Genomic DNA, 24472 nt, shown 5'->3' on the forward strand with positions numbered 1-24472 from the left:
CACCAGATCTCTGGTGCCAAAAATTCCCGGGTGACCTGCCAACACCGAGGAATGAACCTCGGAAATGACTCTGCTGGTCCACTTATCCGGGACAAACAGTCTGTCAGGTGGACAAGACTCAGGCCTATCCGCCTGAAATCTCTGCAACACACGTCGCAGATCCGGAGAAATAGCTGACAAGATAACTCCATCTTTAAGAATACCAACAGGATCAGCGACTTCAGGGGCATCAGGCACAAAGCTCCTAGAAAGAGCATCGGCCTTCACATTCTTTGAACCTGGTAAATACGAGACAACAAAATCAAAGCGGGAGAAAAACAATGACCAGCGGGCCTGTCTCGGATTAAGGCGTTTAGCAGACTCGAGATACATCAGATTTTTGTGATCAGTCAAGACCACCACACGATGCTTAGCACCCTCGAGCCAATGACGCCACTCCTCAAATGCCCATTTCATGGCCAACAACTCCCGATTGCCCACATCATAATTTCGCTCGGCAGGCGAAAACTTCCTAGAGAAAAAGGCACAAGGTTTCATAACAGAGCAACCAGGGCCTCTCTGCGACAAAACGGCCCCCGCTCCAATCTCTGAAGCATCCACCTCAACCTGAAAGGGAAGTGAGACATCGGGCTGGCACAAAACAGGCGCCGAAGTAAACCGGCGTTTCAACTCCTGGAAAGCCTCCACGGCAGCAGGAGCCCAGTTGGCTACATCGGAGCCCTTCTTGGTCATATCCGTCAAAGGTTTCACAATGCTAGAAAAATTAGCGATAAAACGACGGTAGAAGTTAGCAAAACCCAAGAATTTCTGAAGACTCTTAACTGACGAGGGCTGAGTCCAATCAAGAATAGCTCGGACCTTGACTGGGTCCATCTCCACAGCAGAAGGGGAAAAAATGAACCCCAAAAAGGGAACCTTCTGTACACCAAAGAGACACTTTGAGCCCTTGACAAACAAAGAATTTTCACGCAAAATTTTAAAGACCAACCTGACCTGCTCCACATGTGAATCCCAATTATCAGAAAAAAACAAAATATCATCCAGATAAACAATCAAAAATTTATCCATATACTTCCGGAAGATGTCATGCATAAAGGACTGAAAAACTGAAGGCGCATTGGAGAGCCCAAAAGGCATCACCAAGTACTCAAAATGACCTTCGGGCGTATTGAATGCGGTTTTCCATTCATCACCTTGCTTAATGCGCACAAGGTTGTACGCACCACGAAGGTCTATCTTGGTGAACCACTTGGCACCCTTAATCCGGGCAAACAAGTCAGACAACAGCGGTAAAGGATACTGAAATTTGACAGTGATCTTATTTAAAAGCCGATAATCAATACAAGGCCTCAAAGATCCGTCCTTTTTTGCCACAAAAAAGAATCCCGCACCAAGAGGGGAAGAAGACGGACGAATATGTCCTTTCTCCAGAGACTCCTTGATATATGAACGCATAGCGGTATGTTCGGGTACCGACAGATTAAACAGTCTTCCCTTAGGAAATTACTGCCAGGGATCAAATCTATAGCACAGTCACAGTCCCTATGAGGAGGCAGAGCACTGGACTCAGACTCACTGAAGACATCCTGATAATCAGACAAATACTCCGGAACTTCCGAAGGCGTAGAAGAAGCAATAGACACAGGCAGGGAATCCCCATGAATACCACGACAGCCCCAACTTGAGACTGACATAGCCTTCCAGTCCAGGACTGGATTATGGGTCTGTAACCATGGCAGCCCTAAAACAACCAAATCATGCATTTTATGTAAAACCAGGAAACGTATCACCTCGCGGTGTTCAGGAGTCATGCACATGGTAACTTGTGTCCAATACTGCGGTTTATTTGCTGCCAATGGCGTAGCATCAATACCCCTAAGAGGAATAGGATTTTCTAATGGTTCAAGAGTAAAACCACAGCGCTTAGCAAATGACAGATCCATAAGACTCAGGGCAGCACCTGAATCTACAAACGCCATGACAGGATAAGACGACAGTGAGCAAATCAAAGTTACAGACAGAATAAATTTAGGTTGCAAATTACCAACGGTGACAGGACTAACAACCTTAGCTATACGTTTAGAGCATGCTGAGATAACATGTGTAGAATCACCACAGTAGTAGCACAAGCCATTCCGGCTTCTATGAATTTTCCGCTCATTTCTAGTCAGGATTCTATCACATTGCATTAAATCAGGTGTCTGTTCAGACAACACCATGAGGGAATTTGCGGTTTTTCTATCACATTGCACCGAATTAGGTGTCTGTTCAGACAACACCATGAGGGAATTTGCGGTTTTGCGCTCCCGCAACCGCCGGTCAATTTGAATAGCCAGTGCCATAGTATCATTCAGACCTGTGGGAATGGGAAAACCCACCATAACATTCTTAATGGCTTCAGAAAGGCCATTTCTAAAATTAGCGGCCAGAGCACACTCGTTCCAATGTGTCAGCACGGACCATTTCCGAAATTTTTGGCAATACACTTCAGCCTCGTCCTGTCCCTGAGACATAGCCAGCAAGGCCTTTTCTGCCTGAATCTCAAGATTGGGTTCCTCATAGAGTAAACCGAGCGCCAGAAAAAACGCATCAATATCAGCCAATGCCGGATCTCCTGGCGCCAGCGAAAAAGCCCAATCCTGAGGGTCGCCCCGTAAGAACGAAATAATAATTTTTACTTGCTGAGCAGAGTCTCCAGATGAACAGGGTCTCAGGGACAAAAACAATTTACAATTATTCACGAAATTCCTAAACTTAAACCTGTCTCCGGAAAACAGTTCAGGAATCGGTATTTTAGGTTCTGACCTAGGATTTCTGATAACATAGTCTTGTATGCCCTGCACACGAGTAGCCAGCTGGTCCACACTTGTAATCAAGGTCTGGACATTCATGTCTGCAGCAAGCATAGCCACTCTGAGGTAAAGGGGAAGAAGAAAAAAAAAAAAAAAACTCAGAATCTTCTTTCTTATAATCCCTCTTCTGCAATGCATTAAACACTTAATACTGGCCTGGCAAACTGTTATGACCCCAATGGCGAGGGTCTCAGAGGAACGTGGAAGTCTGCAGAATACAAAAAACCAGCTCATAGGGCAGTGGTAACTGGGTTGACCATATATCTACTCCTAACGCCAACACTAGAAGTAGCCGGGGATCATTCCTACGATGATTCTAGATGACACGCTCCAGCCGGAGAATCTAACTACCCCTAGTAGAGGAAAAACAAAGACCTTTCTTGCCTCCAGAGAAGGGGACCCCAAAGCTGGATAGAAGCCCCCCACAAATAATAACGGTGAGGTAAGAGGAAATGACAAACACAGAAATGAACCAGGTTTAGCACAGAGAGGCCCGCTTACTGATAGCAGAATAAAGAAAGGTAACTTATATGGTCAACAAAAAACCCTATCAAAATCCACACTGGAAATTCAAGAACCCCCGAACCGTCTAACGGTCCGGGGGGAGAACACCAGCCCCCCTAGAGCTTCCAGCAAAGATCAGGATATAGATTTGGAACAAGCTGGACAAAAATACAAAACCAAAACAAATAGCAAAAAGCAAAAAGGCAGACTTAGCTGATATAACTGGAACCAGGATCAGTAGACAAGAGCACAGCAGACTAGCTCTGATAACTACGTTGCCAGGCATTGAACTGAAGGTCCAGGGAGCTTATATAGCTACACCCCTAACTAACGACCCAGGTGCGGATAACAGGAATGACAGAAAAACCAGAGTCAAAAAACTAGTAACCACTAGAGGGATCAAAAAGCGAATTCACAACAGGTACGAGCCATAGCCCACTTGATTAAGAAATCAAGAAATGTAATAAAGGACGAACATATACACCGCGGTCCTAATTATTATGCAAATTGGATTTATGTATTATTTTGTTTTTCACATAACCTCGTGGCTGGTTTGTGTCTCGGGGTCTTTGAATCACTCAAATCAAATCTCAAACCCCTGTGATAATTATTATTCAAGCTGAGCCCAATTAAAGGAAAATGACTTAAGAAGAACCTTCCAAATTATTAAGCAGCCGCAGGTTTCAAGCAATATTGGAAAGGAAAAGGATCTCTGCTGCTGAAAAGCGTTATAGTGCAATGCCTTTGACCAAGTATGAAAACATTAGATATTACACGGAAACGTAAGCGTGATCATCATACTGTGAAGAGATTTGTGGCTGACAGGTTTGTGCAGATAAAAGCATAATGAGGAAGGTTTCTGCCAGACAAATTTATCAGAATAATAGAGTAGCTGCTAAAATATCATTACAAAGCAGCAAACTGGGATTAGGAGCTGCTGGTGCTAATCTCAAGATGTAGAATCCTCCAAAGGCTTAAAGTTTTGCATAAACCTACTATTCGGCCTCTCCTAAACAGCGCTCACGAGCAAAAACGGTTGAAGTGGTGTGAACATATATCAAGACTAATTCTAAAATAGTCTTATTTACTGATAAGTGCCGTGGAACCCAGGATGGTCCAGATGGATGCAGTGGTGGATTGTTGGTGGATGGCCACCATGTCCCAACAAGGCTGCGAGTCATGCCATGGGGAGAGAGCCTTTCAGAATCCCTGAAGGTGTTAAAGTAACCTCGGCAAAGTAGATAGAGTTTCTGCCTGACCACCTTCTTCCTTGGTGCAAAAAGAATTCTGTGATTTAACCTCTAACGATCGATGATTTAAACATTATACTGAATCATCTCCATCCACCATTTGGGAAAATCAGAGGGAAATAGCATTTGTGTAATAATTTGGAACGTGGTGCGCTCTGTGTGTGTCCTAATTTTTCAACTTCTAACTGCTGCAGTAAAAAGAAGAAGTGACTGCTCTACCGTTCCAAGCAGAAGCTGCTCACTATTTTATAGGTTCTAGTTAAAAAAAAGATGCCTTGGCGAAAAATCCCCGAAAAGAAACCAAAGAAGACACTTCAGGAAAACCACCACCGTCTTTTTACGGAGGAGTCTTCCTGTAGCAAAACTTGCCCGGTACACCGGGGTCTAAATGTCATTGATTGCACCTACCCTTATGGTGAAGACAAAAGTTTCCCATCTGATAACTACTAGCATCGAGTCTGAAAGTGCTAAGGATACAGGGAAGGTGACAATATATGACATACCTCGAGTCCTGGGATGTGATGTAGAGCCGGCTGCAAGGGATGAGATAAGGAACACTTAGGATAGTTCTCAGTACAGACTTTGTATTTAGTGGCAGGTTATATACAAGTTTTAGGACTCATGACCCTCTAAAGAATCTAGTTCTAGTGTACAGATCAATTTCTAGACCTTTTTTTAAAAGTTTTCTAATAGAGGGTAAAATGTTTCTAAAATATATGAATATGTGTGAAATTCTCCTTTATTATGATTTACAGAAAAACATAGACACAAAACAAAAAAATCCCGTGTGGGAAAAAAAAACCTGAAAAATGATCCACAAGAAAAAACTCAATCAAAGGAATCTTCTCCAATATACTTCCTTTACAGATGGCCAGAAACGTTATCATTTGCAGAAAACTACATGACCAATAATTTCCACTCCAGAAAGACAGACGCTCTGTTACACAGAACATCATATACGTTATGATCCATGAATGGCAGAACGATGACTCTGACGACCTCTGAAAAATATCCCGATCTACAAATGACCAATACTAGTCTTCTCTACAAGGCCAGTTCCATTCTCATTATCTACAAGGAAACTGACTCTTTTCTTCATGTGACCATGTAACATTCTCCTTAAAAGAAAGGTGAATTTTTCACAAGGAACTGTGATGAAGTCTTTCCCAACAGGAGACCAAAGCATCCAGACTAGTCATATTCTCAACCACTGAAGACGAGCCATATTCTCAACCACTGAAGATCATCCATAGCCGCATTCTGACATCAGCCATATTCTCATCCATGGAAGATCAGTCATTTTTTTCACCCAGAGAAGATCAGCTACAGGATGTTTTAATTCATAGAAGACCAGCCATAACGTCATTCACAGAGCAGCCGTTTTCTCATCCAATGGAGACAATCCATATTCTCATCCACAGAAGACCAGTCATATACTCCTCCACAGAAGATCAGTCATATTCTCATCCACAGAAGATCAGTCATATACTCATCCACAAAGGACCAGCCATATCCTCATCCACAGAAGATCAGTCATATCCTCATCTACAGAAGATCAGTCATATACTCATCCACAAAGGACCAGCCATATTCTCATCCAGAGAAGACCAGTCATATACTCCTCCACAGAAGACCAGTCATATACTCATCCACAGAAGATCACTTGTATACTCATCCACAAAGGACCAGCCATATTCTCATCCACAGAAGACCAGTCATATACTCATCCACAGAAGATCAGTCATATACTCATCCACAGACCAGTCATATACTCATCCACAGAAGATCAGTCATATACTCATCCACAAAGGACCAGCCATATTCTCATCCAGAGAAGACCAGTCATATTCTCATCCACAGAAGATCAGTCATATACTCATCCACAGAAGATCAGTCATATACTCATCCACAGACCAGTCATATACTCATCCACAGAAGATCAGTCATATACTCATCCACAGAAGATCAGTCATATTCTCATCCAGAGAAGACCAGTCATATTCTCATCCACAGAAGATCAGTCATATACTCATCCACAGACCAGTCATATACTCATCCACAGAAGATCAGTCATATTCTCATCCACAGAAGATCAGTCATATACTCATCCACAGAAGATCAGTCATATACTCATCCACAGACCAGTCATATACTCATCCACAGAAGATCAGTCATATACTCATCCACAAAGGACCAGCAATATTCTCATCCAGAGAAGACCAGTCATATTCTCATCCACAGAAGATCAGTCATATACTCATCCACAGAAGATCAGTCATATACTCATCCACAGACCAGTCATATACTCATCCACAGAAGATCAGTCATATACTCATCCACAGAAGATCAGTCATATTCTCATCCAGAGAAGACCAGTCATATTCTCATCCACAGAAGATCAGTCATATACTCATCCACAGACCAGTCATATACTCATCCACAGAAGATCAGTCATATTCTCATCCACAGAAGATCAGTCATATACTCATCCACAGAAGATCAGTCATATACTCATCCACAGACCAGTCATATACTCATCCACAGACCAGTCATATACTCATCCACAGAAGATCAGTCATATACTCATCCACAAAGGACCAGCCATATTCTCATCCACAGAAGACCAGTCATATACTCCTCCACAGAAGATCAGTCATATACTCATCCACAGAAGATCAGTCATATACTCATCCACAAAGGACCAGCCATATTCTCATCCAATGAAGATCAATCATATTCACACCCAAAGATGACCAGCCATATTCTCATTAGGAGAAGACCAGATATGTGTCATTCACAGAAGACCAGCCATATCTTCACCTACAGAAGACCGACCAAATTCTCATCCACAGAAGATCAACCATATTTTGATCCGAAGACTATCAACCATATTCTCATCAACAGAAGATTAGTCATATTCTCTTGGACACACCAGACATATTCTCATACTGAGATAAGCCATATTGTCATCCACAGAAAATCATCCATACTCTCACCCAGTGGAGACAAGCCACATTCTGATCTCTAGGAGACCAGTCATATTCATATCCTCAGAAGACCAGCCATATTTCATCTACAGAAAATCATCCATACTCTCACCCAGTGAAGACCAGCCACATTCTCATCTACAGACCAATCATATTCTCATCCACAGATGATCAGCTATATTCTCATACACAGAAAACCTCTAAAGATTAATAATATTTCCATAAACAGAAGATCAACCACATTTCTGATCAGCTTTTTTCTCTTCTACAGAGTAATGGTCCTAGTCTTAGATGGAGAAGGAGGAAGCTTTTGCTTCACGTAGTTGAACTTAATTTCTGTCAGCTTACAACACATTGTAGGACAACGTCATCATTGTCAATTTTGTTTCCCTCACCGGTTATTTGAAGCATGGTAGTTATTTATTCCTCATACTATCCAAGTAGAGAAATATATTGATGATTTTAATTTATTTTGGAAATATAAACGTAGAATTGAAATCTCATGATACGATTTATTCATGTAACAAAATATTATTTTTGTGCAGATCACAGGAAAATGTTGAGTTTATCGACAAGTCTGCTATACCCCACAGACATGAGCACGTCAAGTTCTTATGACTTCACGATGATGTAAGAGGCAATGTCTTTCATCAACAGTCATATTCAGTATTGCTCTAGACTGCAGGATGTTGTTTTTATATATAAAATAGGTATTTTCATATAATTTCCAATAATGTTCTATTTTCTATGTCTTCGTTCGCCTACCCTACATTTTCCTTGCTGTATTATGCAGCCAGTAGACTGGTGAAAGTAGCCAACGTCAATATGCTTTAATAACCAGCTGGCAGGAAGGGTCTAGACACTGGGCAACCTCTCTACATCTCTTAACATTTCTAATGTGTGAACCTACAGCAAAGCAATATGTTCAGATCTGGACAAGCGGAGACTCAAACAGCCTTATACCTCCCGGCTGCATTAACATCAAATTGTATTCTGAGAACTTCTGAGGAATTTGAAGGGTGGCATTCACTTTTTAGCTCTACTGTCCAAAACGAGATCTCCATGACCACGAAGGCGTTGGGTCTCGAAGATTGGTGTTGAAAGATTCAATTTCACATTTTTACCTTTTCTTTTAGGATGAGCTCGAAGGCAGCTAGCAATTCTCCAGTGGTCTTCTCTCCCGTCAAGACAGGAAACCAAGACAGCCTTGGAGAACGCTCCAGGCTGGGTGGGCATATACAACGTCCCATGTACTCGTCAGCACCCTATGTAACAAGACATTAGAAATCGGAAAAGGGTCAAATCATTTTATTCTAAAAACAATTAGTCATCAACAAGACACTGATCATTCCCCAAAATGGATACCTATCCTAGATAATAGGTGTTATAATATTCTATTGTTAACCTTCAGCTGGTCATAGACAATGGATAGAAAATATTTGGCAATTTTTAGACCTCTTGTTAATGACTATTTGCCTTTAGGATTTAGGATTATCAATATGGACACTTTTCGATGGAAGATCAAGTTTTAGGTTAATTTGTACTTGTAGGCACCATGGATCAACTTTCATGGATGTGCCAACAAAAAATGTTCCATAAATGAAACAGGAGAACGTCCTGTAGTGTCTATAGTTATTCTCATTACATTACAAAATAACAAAATGGTCACTCACGTAGGTGTCATGATCGTAAATTTCCACTACAATACTGGGTGGAGCTTTAGCCACAATAGCAGGGTCCCCAAAAATTTCAATTTCGTGGAAGATGAGAGTTTGGTCCCAGGTGGGATTTAAAGTGCTCTTCATAACCACGGTCTTCTGACTTTGATGTAGGAAAGATACTATGGCATATGGATCTAAAATGACAGCGGGGAAAACAATGTTGGAGATCACATCAATGGATCGTAGAGCGAGAAATTCCTAATCTAATGCAATGTACATTTACCAACAATCTAAAACAATTTAATGGCTAAAGGCATTCTTTTCTTTAGCCAACTCACCACTTCGAAGAATAAAACACTCTATGGCAAAATTGTCTAATGGCTTCGTATGATCAAAACAATTTGCATTGTGTGCAAATCCCAATCCCACAGCAACCCCTAAAATCAGTTCAAGATTGGGCCATGTTCCACCATGACTGGACTTACATCTGTTTTTTTAAGTACATGGGGTGTTTGCCTTTTTGTGAGATCAGTAGATATGTTTGGATCAATTCAAGGGACTTCGGTCCATCGACGAGGTCAGTAGTCGTCTCATTGGAAGGGAGAGTGGCAAATCTCTTAACTTATAGGATCCCCGGTGTGGCTTTTGATAAGCTGGTATAAAGTCATCATTGTTGCTTGACGCACAGATGACATTGTTTTTTTTAGTTTTTTTTATTGCTGCCATAACTGTTGAATTTTTCCATTGACTTAGCAGTAAGAAGGCTTGCTATTGGGGCACAACTTGCATTTTTTAGTGGCACCATTGTGTGAGAATATAATTTGGGGAAAACATTTTATTATTTATCTGAGGGGCAGAGTTATTGGAGTAAAAAAAACAATTTCTAAATTTTGTGAATTTTTTTTTTACATACTGACTTCATTCTAACGTCAGTATAATAGATTCAGTACAGTTTACGTTTTTTAACTTTTTCCGCTTTTGCACATAAGTCTTATCTTCTCATCGACGAAGCTGTGTGAGGTTGTATTTTGCGGGACGTGATGACATTTTCAGGTATCATGCTGGAATACATACCTCTTTTCGATCACTTTTTTTACTCAATTTTTTCATAGGCGGAAGAAGGAAAACAACGATTTGCCAGTGAAATAAAATTAAAATCCTTTTTTTTTTTTTTTTTCTAGCAGGAGACCTCCACTCCAGCCCCGTTTTCAGTCAGGGCTGAGCAGTTGAACCCATTAATAGATGATAAATTAAAAACTTGAGACATTGCGAAGGGCAAAAACAGTAGATAACATCAGGACCACAGGTTAATTTTCACTGCAGATTATTTTGTTGTAGAATATCGATAAGCTTTAGTGAAATCTCATCCACTTTGATGCTACCATGATTTCCTGCTCACAAGTCAATTGTGATGTATCCCTTCCAATGTGTCCGTAGATTTGCAGTTATGTGTCCTGTGGAATTTGGTGATACTTTTAATTTAAAATTAAATTTTGAGTTATCAAATTTGCCCTCATTCCAAAACCCTGTATTTACTGAGTGCTGCTGCCCTGACGGGTGACAGAATACTATTCCTGGTGAACGGGTCACACGTTTGCACCATGTGTTTACACAGTGATCACAATTCCGCATTGTAGCATTTAATGGATGTTGTCGTTGGCTTCTTCCAACTCTACAAACTCTGAGTCCGGCCAATCACGCGGATGAGATCACTGCTCGGGCCGGAGGATTATAACAGCGCAGTCATTGTTGAGCATTCAGGAAATAATTATCAGTCTAACAGTAGAAGCATTTACCAAAATAATTGTGCTGGACGCATTGTATAAACGAGAACTCCCCTCCGAGACGCTGGAGGGACCCTCTGATCTCTAATATCAACGTCTCACCCTTACGAGGGAACGTAGAGAATTTAAAGAGGAGCCATCGCTTCTGCAACCTCGGGGAGTGAGAACAAAACATAAAACCTTCCTTAAACATCTACTGAAAATGTGTTTGTCATTTACATATAGAAACTCAAGCCCATGAAGAGCTGAGATGCCTTCAGCTGAATTTTCTGGGAGACGTCCTGCTTCCAAGCTGAGAGTTTCCGAGAGAAGATCCCTGGTCCGGTATGCCCTTCCTTTATGTTGGTTGTTACTTTTTTTGTGTTTTTCATCGCACAGTTTGAATTTTCCTGATTTGATGACTATGTGGTTGCTTCACTTATTTTGCCCACTTATATAGTGCCATTAATTCCACCTTTCTTTACAGACATTATCGGCACTGACCTCATCGGGGATCACAATCTAGATTGCCCATCAATCTTTGGAGTGTGGGAGGAAACCGGAGAACCTGTAGGAAACCCACACAAACATGTGGAGAACATACGAACTCCTTGCAGATGTTGTCCTTGGTGGAATTCGAACCCAGGACCCCAGCGCTGCAAAGCAACAGAGTGTTACCCATTTGCCTTCATTTTTCAGGTCTGTTATTCACAGGTGTCGAAATTATTAAAAAAAAATGAAGCCAAATGTTAATATAGCCTGAGAAAACAGGTTGCAAATTAGTTCTCCTCCAGAAGGAAGAAAACTGACTCTACTGCCAACTATTGGACAGATGGATGCAAGAAATTTAGAGGCCAAACCTGAATCATGACAATTAGCAGCTATCGAAGATTCTAGTAGAAATGTTACTGAACAGAGATGAATTGTAGAAGGTTTTTACTAAAGACAGACCACAGATCAATAATCAGGAATGAGACAGGGAAGAGTTATTATAAATGTATCACTGAAGGATGATCCACATGACAACACTCCTAAAACTGTATAAAATGTGACTCAGTATAGAAATAATATCTAGAAGCGTATAAATGCAATGCTGGAAGTAATCACACAGCTGAGATCAGTGGGTGAGGATATAGAAGACGGCCATGACTAATGCACTAGAGGCACGAGCTGCGACAGATCTGACACCACACTTTATAACGACCAGGCTAATAGCTGAATATCAATAAAGGAATTTGTGCTAGACTCCACAGAGAGTGACCTTGGAATAACTTTTAGGGCTTGTGCAGACCACTGTATTTTTGGTATGATTGCGATTTGTCAAAACGCTGGATTGCACAGGGACCAATGTAGATCTCTAGGGCCGTGCACATGTCCGATTTTTTTGTCCTTGGATGGACTTTGTCAGAGGAAAAAATTGCAGCATGCACGATTTGCATCTTCAGCCATGCAAGTCAATGGATCAGCAAAGAAAAATTGGGGTGTGTGATGACATCCGAGAGTAAAATTTTCACAAACTGACGGAATGTAGAAGATAGAGAAATTATTTTCCCATCTTCTCGACATCTGAGAAAATCGGACCATACTCAGTTTGACCAGAGTGTGGTTAGCATAATCAGACCGATTTTCTATCATGAGAGAAAGTCGGTCGTGTGACCCCAGCCTTAAAGCAACAGATACACGTTCACCCAAGAAGGAAACTAGAGCATGTTTCAAATGCCACAAGCAGGAACATTTTATGAAAGACTGTCCAACATGGAAAGCAGAAAACAAAATCCAAAAGGAATTAAACAAAAGTTCAAAGCTGTGCTCTCTGATCTTCACGAAGCTGCAGTAACCCAAAAAGGGATTCACTCTTTTTGGGTTATAAATTTCTGAACAATGTGCAGATAATCGGAACAGCACATTCAAAGTGACAAACAATCATACATTACAAGGGTGGTGCATTGGTCGACTCCTGAGCCACAATCACAAGGCAAGTCATAGAAGTCACAGAACTTGACTTAAATAACAAGGAACTCATCTACCTTGCTGGAGGAAGCAGAAGAAATGGAGAAGGAACTGGACAGGATTTTTCCATGCCGGTAAAAGACATGCTGTAAGTTCCCAGTCTAGAAGGAGAACTTTTATCCACAAGACATATGACAGCTAAAGAGTGAGATGCAGATAGTGGTTGCTGTATGTCTCAAGTAGAACAGTTCATACTCTATCAATGTCTGATTGCTAAAGATTCTGCTGAAAGCAATAAGTATTCTGCATCACAAGTGTCGTCAGCATGTCTCCAATATTTTACGAGTCATTCTGGGACCACTGTCAGTTGTCAGTATGTCACAGCGCCATTTGTCTGCTTCTCTTATGATTCATCCTATTTATATTTTATACCGCTTTACATACCTTATCATCGCTATCCCCATTGGGGCTCACAATTTACATTCCCTATCACTATGTCTATGGGGAGTGGGAGGAAACCAACGCAAGCACGGGGAGAACACACAAACTCCTTGCAGATGTTGTCCTTGGTGGGATTTGAACCCAGGACTCCAGCGCTGCAAGGCCGCAGTGCTAACCACATGGGCCAACGTGCTGCCCCACGGTACAAAGAAGCAGCACATTGAAAACTGATTATTGTTCTCCAGAAACCAGACCATGAAGCAATAAATCCAAGAAAAGTAGGGCGACTCCAGGCGGCACTGACCCATTGGAGCGTTATGACTTTTCTTGGATTTACATGTACAGTACTTGGAATACAGAGATATAAAACAGGTCCCCACGTCTTCCGTGAATGCCATCAATATACCTGTCCCAGAGCCGGAGAGTTAATGTACGGCAGTCGCACAACATGGAAGTGACTGCTGACAGGTTGGCGGCTAATACTCCAGCAGGTGCCTTCCAGCGGTGCCTGCTCATGTCTTGTGCTTAGTGCACGCTCTGCACTAACTCTCGGGGTCTCCAGAGACGGCGCCTCACGCCCAGGCTATTAATTTCCACTAATAAAACCAGAGATTTATTCTCGGGACGCCATGACTTGTAGCGCTGTGTCTACGGCCCAGACCCTTTGGTACATTAGACAATTTATATAACCTGGAGCTGTGATAAGCTCTGGATTGCGTGAAAACGTGCACCCCTCCGACGCTCCCAGCCCCCCGCTGCCCAGTGTCTCACCGACAGCATATATATCACCTAGAAGACATTTTTATGTCACAGAGGAATTTTACGGTAGGATGCAGACGTTTTAATTCCACTATAAATTCTGGAAATTTTGGTCTGGGTCCGAGAAAACATACCTGGCTTTTAACACTCAGGATGAATTTTCCAGGGGGCATGAATCGCCTGAATTTAGTGTTTGGTACCGAAAATAAATAATGAAGCTTTTTTTTTTTTTTTTACAGCTTCGCCAGAGTCAGGTGTTTTCCTTTCCAGAAGGTTCAATCAATTCTTTCATTTACAATAAACATGATATGAAGGGAGCCCTGTGAACGGAGCGGCCCGAGGAAGTCCAGGTTGTGTGCGGAGAAGGAAGGGGCTGCGCACGGCTGGGGGAGAAGGCGATGGAAACACTGAGGGGTCTGGAAATGAATGTGTACGCAGGCAGGAAAGTTTCCCCAACTTTAAACTTTAGTTCAAGAGATGCCTCAAAAAAAAGTTTCCCTTTCGTGACATCTGAGACTGGAGGACACACAGGAGCAAAACTTCAGACAGTACAAAAGACAACGCCACATGACATGGGTATTCCTGACTTAGGATGTGATGATTTATGGCTTTATATGCTAGTGAGTGCAGCTCTGTTTACTAGCAATTGAATTTTTCAAGATCCTAGAAGTTCTACTGGCTTTCACCCTTTCTGCACTTACACAGAGGCCCCTGGGTTGGGGCCATGGAGTTGGCTTCTGTTCAGTGGTGCACGCTGGCAAGAAGAGTAGTCAGGTTTCTGGATCAGAACTAGGAGTTACAGGTAGGTACAAAATCGTCAGGACGGAGAATTGTCAGTGAACAAATCAAAGTCAAAATCAGGAATATCCACTAAGACACCAGCGCGGAGATTCACACAACAGCTAATTAGGCTTTAACAGGTAGTGGGCACGAATTCTCGGGGATGAAACCACAAGCAGCCCCAGCCAGGGTAGACAGCAGGGCCTAGAGAGGTTAAGGACCTGCTGAGCTACTTAATTTAGGTATTTTACAGAGTTTGGGACCCACTTTCCAGAAAGTGGACATCCCCTTTAAGTCAAAAGCGGTTAGATTGGCGGGTTAAAGCCGGCATTCTATTTTTGCAAGAGACCAGGCAGCCAAATTATGCAACTGTGCTATAGCTAAAAGATAACGGAGGCATGGAGCCTTGCTGCCTAGCAGTAAAGCCTCTTGGCGGTCCTCTTCACTGCACCGGTAGAATGCCGGCGGGTTATTGAGTTAGTAATGAGGTGCCTGATCTTAGGTGTCATTACATACTGAACACAGGTAATCTCTCTTGAACCACTAAGAGTAATATGCGCCCCATGGATCCTCCCGTTAATCCTTCAATAACTTTACAAAGAAAATAATATCGGCACCTTATAAATGTTTTGCACAATCTATTTTTATCAATTTTGGTGGTTGTGTATGTCACTTTAAAGGTAGCACCCCTGCAGTGTTTGGTAAGTGGTTACAGGACTTTAGGGTACTGTCACACAGTGGCACTTTTGTCGCTACGACGGTACGATCCGTGACGTTCCAGCGATATCCATACGATATCGCTGTGTCTGGCACACAGCAGCGATCAGGGACCCTGCTGAGAATCGTACGTGTTGTGAATTTGGATTCTGGGCTCCCCCGGTGGCCGCTTGTGGAATTGGACTTGTCATCCTCTTTCCTGTTTCACCTGGTTCCATCAGTAGTGGGTGTCGCTATTTAAGCTCATTTCTCTGGTGGTTTCTTGCCGGTCAACAATGTTATCTGATGCCTCTCAGTGCTTGTTCCTGCTTCTAGACAACTACTAGATAAGTTGGACTTTTGTCCATGTTTTGTTTTGCCTATTTGTTCCAGTTCACAGCTGAAGTTTTGTTACTGTGTCTGGAAAGCTCTCGTTGATCAGGGATTGCTACTCTGGCGTTATGAGTTAATGCCAGAGTTTAAGGTAATCTCTGGATGGTGTTTTGTTAGTGTTTTTCTGCTGACCATGAAAGTATACTATCTGTCTTCTGCTATCTAGTAAGCGGACCTCAAATTTGCTAAGACTATTTTCCTGCTGCGTTTGTTGTTTCATCTGAACTCACCGTCATTATATGTGGGGGGCTACTGTCTTCTTTGGAATATTTCTCTAGAGGTGAGCCAGGTCTTATATTTCCCTCTGCTAGCTATTTAGGTCTTAGGCCAGAGCTGGGCATCTAGCGATTAATAGGAAATGCTACCTGGCTATTTCTAGTTGCGCGGCAGGCTTAGTTCATGGTCAGTATAGTTCCATCTTCCGAGAGCTTGTTCCTCTATAGGCTTGCTATGATCTCTGCCTGCAGAGATCATGACAGTTTGACCGGCCATTAAAGTGTTAAAGACCCAGGTTGAGAAAGGAGAGTTATAAGAAGTCTGCTGGAATTTTTTTTTTTTTTTTTTTTTCTTCCTCCAGTCTGCCTTGCTGCAGTCTTTTTTCTCTCTCTCCTCCTAATCTCTGTATGCTCTGTGTGCACCTGACAATAATGGATCTCCAGAGTGTAACTGCGGGAGCGCAAACCGGTGCACCATCTGGCGGTGTCTATGGAAAAGACGCCAGAAAGTATGCAGTGTGATAGAATTCTGTCCAGGAGCGAGCGACAGAATTTTAGACGGAAGAATGGATTGTGTTTCTATTGTGGGGATTCTACTCATGTTATATCGGCATGCTCTAGGCGTACAAAGAAGCTTGATAAGTCTGTTTCCATTGGCACCATTCAGTCTAAGTTTATTTTGTCTGTAACCCTGATTTGCTCTTTGTCATCCATTGCCACGGACGCCTATGTTGACTCTGGCGCCGCTCTGAGTCTTATGGATTGGTCCTTTGCCAATCGTTGTGGTTTTGATTTAGAGCCTTTGGAGACTCTTATTCCTCTGAAGGGGATTGACTCCACCCCATTGGCTAATAATAAACCACAATACTGGACACAAGTAACCATGCGTATCAATCCGGATCACCAGGAGATTATTCGTTTCCTGGTGCTGTATAATTTACATGACGATTTGGTACTGGGATTGCCATGGTTGCAGTCTCACAACCCAGTCTTGGACTGGAGAGCAATGTCTGTGTTGAGCTGGGGATGTAAGGGTATTCATGGGGACGTACCTTTGGTTTCTATTTCGTCGTCCATTCCCTCTGAAGTCCCTGAGTTCCTCTCTGATTATCAAGACGTCTTTGACGAACCCAAGCTTGGGTCGTTACCTCCGCACCGTGAGTGCGATTGTGCCATAGATTTGATACCGGGTTGTAAATATCCAAAGGGTCGTTTGTTTAATTTGTCTGTGCCGGAACATGCTGCTATGCGGGAATATATAAAAGAGTCTTTGGAAAAGGGACATATTCGTCCATCTTCTTCTCCCTTGGGAGCTGGGTTTTTCTTTGTCTCAAAAAAAGACGGCTCTTTGAGACCATGTATTGATTATCGGCTTCTGAATAAGATCACTGTTAAGTATCAATACCCATTGCCATTGCTTACTGATTTGTTTGCTCGTATAGAGGGTGCTAAGTGGTTCTCTAAAATTGATCTTCGTGGGGCGTATAATTTGGTGCGGATCAGGCAGGGGGATGAGTGGAAGACCGCATTTAATACGCCCGAGGGCCACTTTGAGTATTTGGTCATGCCTTTTGGTCTTTCTAATGCCCCTTCAGTTTTCCAGTCTTTTATGCATGATATTTTCCGCGATTTTCTGGATAAATTTATGATAATATATCTGGATGATATTCTGATTTTTTCTGATGACTGGGACTCTCATGTCCAGCAGGTCAGGAGAGTTTTTCAGGTTCTGCGGTCTAATTCTTTATGTGTGAAGGGGTCTAAGTGCGTTTTTGGGGTCCAGAAAATTTCCTTTTTGGGGTATATTTTTTCTCCCTCTTCCATTGAGATGGATCCCGTCAAGGTGCAAGCTATTTGTGACTGGACTCAGCCCTCCTCTCTTAAGGGTCTTCAGAGATTTTTGGGCTTTGCCAACTTTTACCGCCGATTTATTGCTGGTTTTTCGGATGTCGTTAAACCACTGACTGATTTGACCAGACAAGGCGCTGATGTTGCTAATTGGTCCCCTCATGCTGTAGAGGCCTTTCAGGAGCTTAAGCGCCGTTTTGCCTCTGCCCCTGTGTTGCGTCAGCCTGATGTGAATCTGCCTTTTCAGGTTGAGGTTGACGCTTCGGAGATCGGAGCTGGGGCAGTGTTGTCGCAGAAAGGTTCCGACTGCTCCGTCATTAGGCCTTGTGCCTTCTTTTCTCGCAAATTTTCGCCCGCAGAGCGGAATTATGATGTTGGGAATCGGGAGCTTTTGGCCATGAAGTGGGCGTTTGAGGAGTGGCGCCATTGGCTCGAGGGGGCTAGGCATCAGGTGGTGGTATTGACTGACCACAAAAATTTGATTTATCTTGAGACTGCCAGACGCCTGAATCCTAGACAGGCGCGCTGGTCTTTATTTTTTTCTCGCTTTAATTTTGTGGTGTCATACCTACCGGGTTCTAAGAATGTTAAGGCAGATGCCCTTTCTAGGAGTTTTGACCCGGACTCTCCTGGTAATTCTGAACCCACAGGTATCCTTAGGGAGGGAGTAATTTTGTCGGCCGTTTCTCCTGATCTGCGGCGGTCCTTGCAAGAGTTTCAGGCGGATAGACCGGATCGTTGTCCGCCTGATAGACTGTTTGTTCCGGATGATTGGACCAGCAGAGTCATCTCTGAGGTACATTCTTCTGCATTGGCAGGTCATCCCGGAATTTTTGGTACCAGGGATTTGGTGGCAAGATCCTTCTGGTGGCCTTCTCTGTCACGAGATGTGCGAGTCTTTGTGCAGTCATGTGACGTTTGTGCTCGGGCCAAGTCTTGTAGTTCTCGGGCTAGCGGACTGCTGTTGCCCTTGCCTATTCCTAAGAGGCCTTGGACACACATCTCGATGGATTTTATTTCAGATCTGCCTGTTTCCCAGAAGATGTCTGTCATCTGGGTGGTCTGTGACCGTTTCTCTAAAATGGTCCATTTGGTTCCTCTGCCCAAGTTGCCTTCTTCTTCTGAGTTGGTTCCTCTGTTTTTTCAGAATGTTGTCCGATTGCACGGTATTCCTGAGAATATTGTTTCTGACAGAGGTACCCAATTTGTGTCTAGATTTTGGCGGGCATTCTGTGCTAGGATGGGCATAGATTTGTCTTTTTCATCTGCTTTTCACCCTCAGACTAATGGCCAGACCGAGCGGACTAATCAGACCCTTGAGACATATCTGAGGTGTTTTGTCTCTGCTGACCAGGATGATTGGGTTGCTTTTTTGCCATTGGCAGAGTTCGCCCTCAATAATCGGGCCAGTTCTTCCACCTTGGTGTCCCCGTTTTTCTGTAATTCGGGGTTTCACCCTCGATTTTCCTCCGGTCAGGTGGAATCCTCGGATTGTCCTGGAGTGGATGCGGTGGTGGAGAGATTGCATCACATCTGGGGGCAGGTTATGGACAATTTGAAGTTGTCCCAGGAGAAGACTCAGCGTTTTGCCAACCGTCATCGTCGTGTTGGTTCTCGGCTTTGTGTTGGAGATTTAGTGTGGTTGTCTTCTCGTTTTGTCCCTATGAGGGTCTCTTCTCCTAAGTTTAAACCTCGGTTCATCGGCCCTTATAGAATATTGGAGATTCTTAATCCTGTTTCTTTCCGTTTGGACCTCCCTGCGTCCTTTTCCATTCATAACGTTTTTCATCGGTCGTTATTGCGCAGGTATGAGGTACCTGTTGTACCTTCAGTTGAGCCTCCTGCTCCGGTGTTGGTTGAGGGTGAGTTGGAGTACGTTGTGGAGAAAATTTTGGACTCTCGTGTTTCCAGACGGAAACTCCAGTATCTGGTCAACTGGAAGGGTTACGGCCAGGAGGATAATTCTTGGGTCAATGCATCTGATGTTCATGCTTCTGATCTTGTTCGTGCCTTCCATAGGGCTCATCCTGGTCGCCCTGGTGGATCTGGTGAGGGTTCGGTGCCCCCTCCTTGAGGGGGGGGTACTGTTGTGAATTTGGATTCTGGGCTCCCCCGGTGGCCGCTTGTGGAATTGGACTTGTCATCCTCTTTCCTGTTTCACCTGATTCCATCAGTAGTGGGTGTCGCTATTTAAGCTCATTTCTCTGGTGGTTTCTTGCCGGTCAACAATGTTATCTGATGCCTCTCAGTGCTTGTTCCTGCTTCTAGACAACTACTAGATAAGTTGGACTTTTGTCCATGTTTTGTTTTGCCTATTTGTTCCAGTTCACAGCTGAAGTTTTGTTACTGTGTCTGGAAAGCTCTCGTTGATCAGGGATTGCTACTCTGGCGTTATGAGTTAATGCCAGAGTTTAAGGTAATCTCTGGATGGTGTTTTGTTAGTGTTTTTCTGCTGACCATGAAAGTATACTATCTGTCTTCTGCTATCTAGTAAGCGGACCTCAAATTTGCTAAGACTATTTTCCTGCTGCGTTTGTTGTTTCATCTGAACTCACCGTCATTATATGTGGGGGGCTACTGTCTTCTTTGGAATATTTCTCTAGAGGTGAGCCAGGTCTTATATTTCCCTCTGCTAGCTATTTAGGTCTTAGGCCAGAGCTGGGCATCTAGCGATTAATAGGAAATGCTACCTGGCTATTTCTAGTTGCGCGGCAGGCTTAGTTCATGGTCAGTATAGTTCCATCTTCCGAGAGCTTGTTCCTCTATAGGCTTGCTATGATCTCTGCCTGCAGAGATCATGACACGTACGTCGTAGCAGATCGTTTGGAACTTTCTTTCGTCGCTGGATCTCCCGCTGTCATCGTTGGATCGGTGTGTGTGACACCGATCCAACGATGCGTTCGCTTGTAACCAGGGTAAACATCGGGTTACTAAGCGCAGGGCCGCGCTTAGTAACCCGATGTTTACCCTGGTTACCATAGTAAAAGTAAAAAAAGAACAAACCGTACATACTCACATTCCGGTGTCCGTCAGGTCCCTTGCCGTCTGCTTCCCGCTCTGACTGACTGCCGGCCGGAAAGTAAGAGCAGAGCACAGCGGTGACGTCACCGCTGTGATCTGCTTTCACTTTACGGCCCCACTCAGTCAGAGCGGGAAGCAGACTGCAAGGGACCTGACGGACACCGGAATGTGAGTATGTACGGTTTGTTCTTTTTTACTTTTACGATGGTAACCAGGGTAAACATTGGGTTACTAAGCGCGGCCCTGCGCTTAGTAACCCGATGTTTACCCTGGTTACCCGGGACCTCGGCATCGTTGGTCGCTGGAGAGCGGTCTGTGTGACAGCTCTCCAGCGACCACACAACGACTTTCCAACGATCACGGCCAGGTCGTATCGCTGGTCGTGATCGTTGGAAAGTTGCACTGTGTGACAGTACCCTTATTCATTGCTTGTGTAACACCTACAGCACATGTCTGAGGAAGGGGTGTCTGCAGGTGGAAACACTCCGATCTGGCTCTCAGAAGACTCTCCATATGGATTTGATTAAATACTTCTTAAAAATAGCGGATTTTATCACAAGGCAGACTGTATAATTATGTCTGTATTATTATGGCTTCCATTGCTTGATTTTGCATTCATATCGTGCAAAGCATATATGGGGTGGGGACATTCTTTTCTATTTGACCTTTTACACTATGTCTTCATGAAGGGACAAGAGCTCCGGCTCATTAACATCTATGGTCCCCAATCTAAGTGGGACCGGAAGTGTCTCTTTATGAGGATCAAGCCCTACCTTTTTACAAGTCGGCAGGTTGTCTTTGGAGGGGACTTCAATGCTGTCACGAGGCCCCGAGATAGAGGAGGTTCCAGAGATAAGCTGACTTATGATAGCGTCGCCCTTAATAGTATAGCTAGTGAGGCTCGCCTGGTGGATGTCCACATTCGGCACACCCCAGGCCACGAGGGGTTCACCTATCATAGAGGTAACTGTAGGTCCAGGATAGATAGGTTTTATTTAAAGGAGGAAGCTGTCTCTTCAGCAGTGTCTGTTGTTGAGGTGGAGTTCTCCAACCACTGTTTAATTTTGTTTTCTCTGAATGTTACAGAGACCCTCCGGATGGGAAGAGGCTTTTGGAGGCTCAATTCGTCTCTCTTGGAAGAAGCGGAGATAAGACAGTCCTTTGAGGATTTTCTTCAGAGCCAGGTACCCTTACTGGATCTTTGTAGTAGTAGGTCAGAGTGGTGGGAGATGTTCAAGGAAAGGGTGGCGAGATTCTTCCGCCAGCTCTCGAGCCTCAGGAGTCTGAGCAGGTACCGCCTGTATCAGGGTCTGAGGAGGAAACTCGAGCATCTTGTCTCAACTGGAGGTAGCCGCGAGGAGATCTCCAGAGTGAAATCTTTGCTTATGTGGTGTCAGTACGATAGACACGCATCTTTGGTTTTTGAGAGGGATTATGGGAAGTACCGCTTGCCCGACCCTTACAGAAACTGCAAGATGTCAGTGAATAGTAAAGTAGTTACAGGACTGGTCGACACTACGGGATCTCTGAGGCGATTCAGATCAGGGATCCTGGAGGTTGTCAGATCCTTCTACTCGCACCTCTTGAGGAAGAGGGATCTTGATTGAGATGAGATGACGGCTTTCCTGGCTGAAGCCATCCCCGAACCAGGGGTAGACCCCTCTCTTGACGTTTTGACAGAAATGATCAGGGAAGAGGAAGTTATGTTGGCGATTGAAGGGCTTGCCTTAAAGAAATCCTCCGGTGCAGATGGCTTAACATCTGAATTCTACAAGACCTTTAAGGACACTTTAGTTCCCCTCTTGACTGAGGTATTCAATGAGTGTCTTTCCTCGGGCACTCTGCCGCAATCAATGAGGAGGTCTGCTCTGATCATCTTGTCAAAGGGTAAGGACCCATCGTGCATTGAGAACTGGCATCCCATAGCGCTTCTCAATGCAGACAGGAAGGTTCTGGCAAAGGTGCTGTTTAATCGGCTGGTGAAATTTGCACCCCGACTCCTTTCGGAGAGCCAGCATTGCTCTGTTCCAGGCCACAGCACATTTAGTGCTGTGCTCTGTGTCCAAGAGGCAGTAGTGCAGGGTAGGGCTGGTCACTGGAAGGGGTACATGCTGTCACTGTACCAAGCAAAAGCATTTGATCGGGTTAATCACAAGTATCTCTGGTCTGTCCTTCTGAGATATGGCCTGTCGGGGGGGGGGGGGGGGTTTGTTGATTGGCTTAAGACCTTGTACGGTGGGCAGAGAGCTTCCCACTTGTAAACGGTTGGATTGGCAGCTCTTTTGAGGTTGGGTCTGGTGTTTGCAATTGACCCACTTCTTAGGAGGGTGGAGCATGGACCATTTGCCGGGATCGGGATGGACCGGGCAGCACCGGAAGCCACTCTGAGGGTGGTGGCGTATGCCGATGATGTCACTGTTTTAGTTTCCTCTCACGAGGAGGCAGGATGGCTGATGTCAGAGGTAGATCGCTACTTGGAGGCATCCGGGTCCAAGATCACCGGGATAAGTGTGAGAGTCTCTGGCTGGGAGGAGGAGATCCTGGTTTTGATCTCCCGGACACCCTTTCAGGACCCAAAGTCTCTGCAAAAGTCCTTGGCATCGAATTTGGCCAGGGAGATTACCCCAAACAAAATTGGGACAGCAGGCTAGAGATCGCTACTCAGAAGGTGAACCAATAGAAGGGTTGGTCTTTGATCCTAAGGGAAAGGGTAAACCTGATCAAAACTTACCTGCTCCCTTTACTGATTTATCTGGGCAGTGTGTGCATCTTGCCGGAATCTCTCTGGACTCGGGTCTATAGTTTGTTCTTCCAACTATTATGGGGGAATAGACTGAACCTGGTCAAGAGGGAGGTTACTTACCGTACGAGGAGGGTTGGGTATGGTCAACCCTGTGGTATGCCTTGTAGATACCTTCATTAAGATCAATATTGCCAACGTCTGGAAAGAGAGGGCTCCTGCGTGGGTATTCTCCTGTAGGGGATGGTTTCAGCCTTTCTTCCAGGAATGGGAGACAGGAGGGCAAGTGAAGAATCTTCGCACACCGCATGGACATCTTCCGGCTTACGCTACCTTGGTTCTGAAGGTAATTTGCAGGTGGGGTCTGGGAATGTGGGAGATCAGGACTCTGCCAAGGAAACTGCTTGACAATAGGGTTCTGTTGACCCATTTCCTGAGGCCTCTGGCGCTCAGGGACTGCCCAAGTCGGGATCTTGGGGTGGGTTTGCATCTTTTGAATTCTATCAGACACCCCTCGACATTTTGGGACTTGGCGCTACTTCCATGCGAAACTGTGTGTGAGGGACAATCTGAAGTGTAGGAGCTCTGAGGACAGAAACTGTCCTCGGGAGC

General features: G+C 44.1%; 1 protein-coding gene across 3 annotated transcripts in view; it reads right to left on the minus strand.

Moving 5' to 3' along the window:
• DYSF (dysferlin) overlaps window positions 1–24472 on the minus strand; it is a 441189-nt gene that overhangs the window by 138765 nt on the left and 277952 nt on the right. For all 3 annotated transcript variants that reach the window (XM_077280344.1, XM_077280346.1, XM_077280345.1), the window contains exons 33-35: window positions 9267–9448; window positions 8718–8858; window positions 5110–5139 (exon numbers count right to left, since the gene is read on the minus strand). In XM_077280344.1, the coding sequence (XP_077136459.1) occupies window positions 5110–5139; window positions 8718–8858; window positions 9267–9448 (353 nt within the window). The remainder of the gene's footprint in view (window positions 1–5109; window positions 5140–8717; window positions 8859–9266; window positions 9449–24472) is intronic.

Source organism: Ranitomeya variabilis, chromosome 1, assembly GCF_051348905.1.
Source record: "Ranitomeya variabilis isolate aRanVar5 chromosome 1, aRanVar5.hap1, whole genome shotgun sequence".
In the NCBI taxonomy this organism is placed as follows: Eukaryota; Metazoa; Chordata; class Amphibia; order Anura; family Dendrobatidae; genus Ranitomeya; species Ranitomeya variabilis.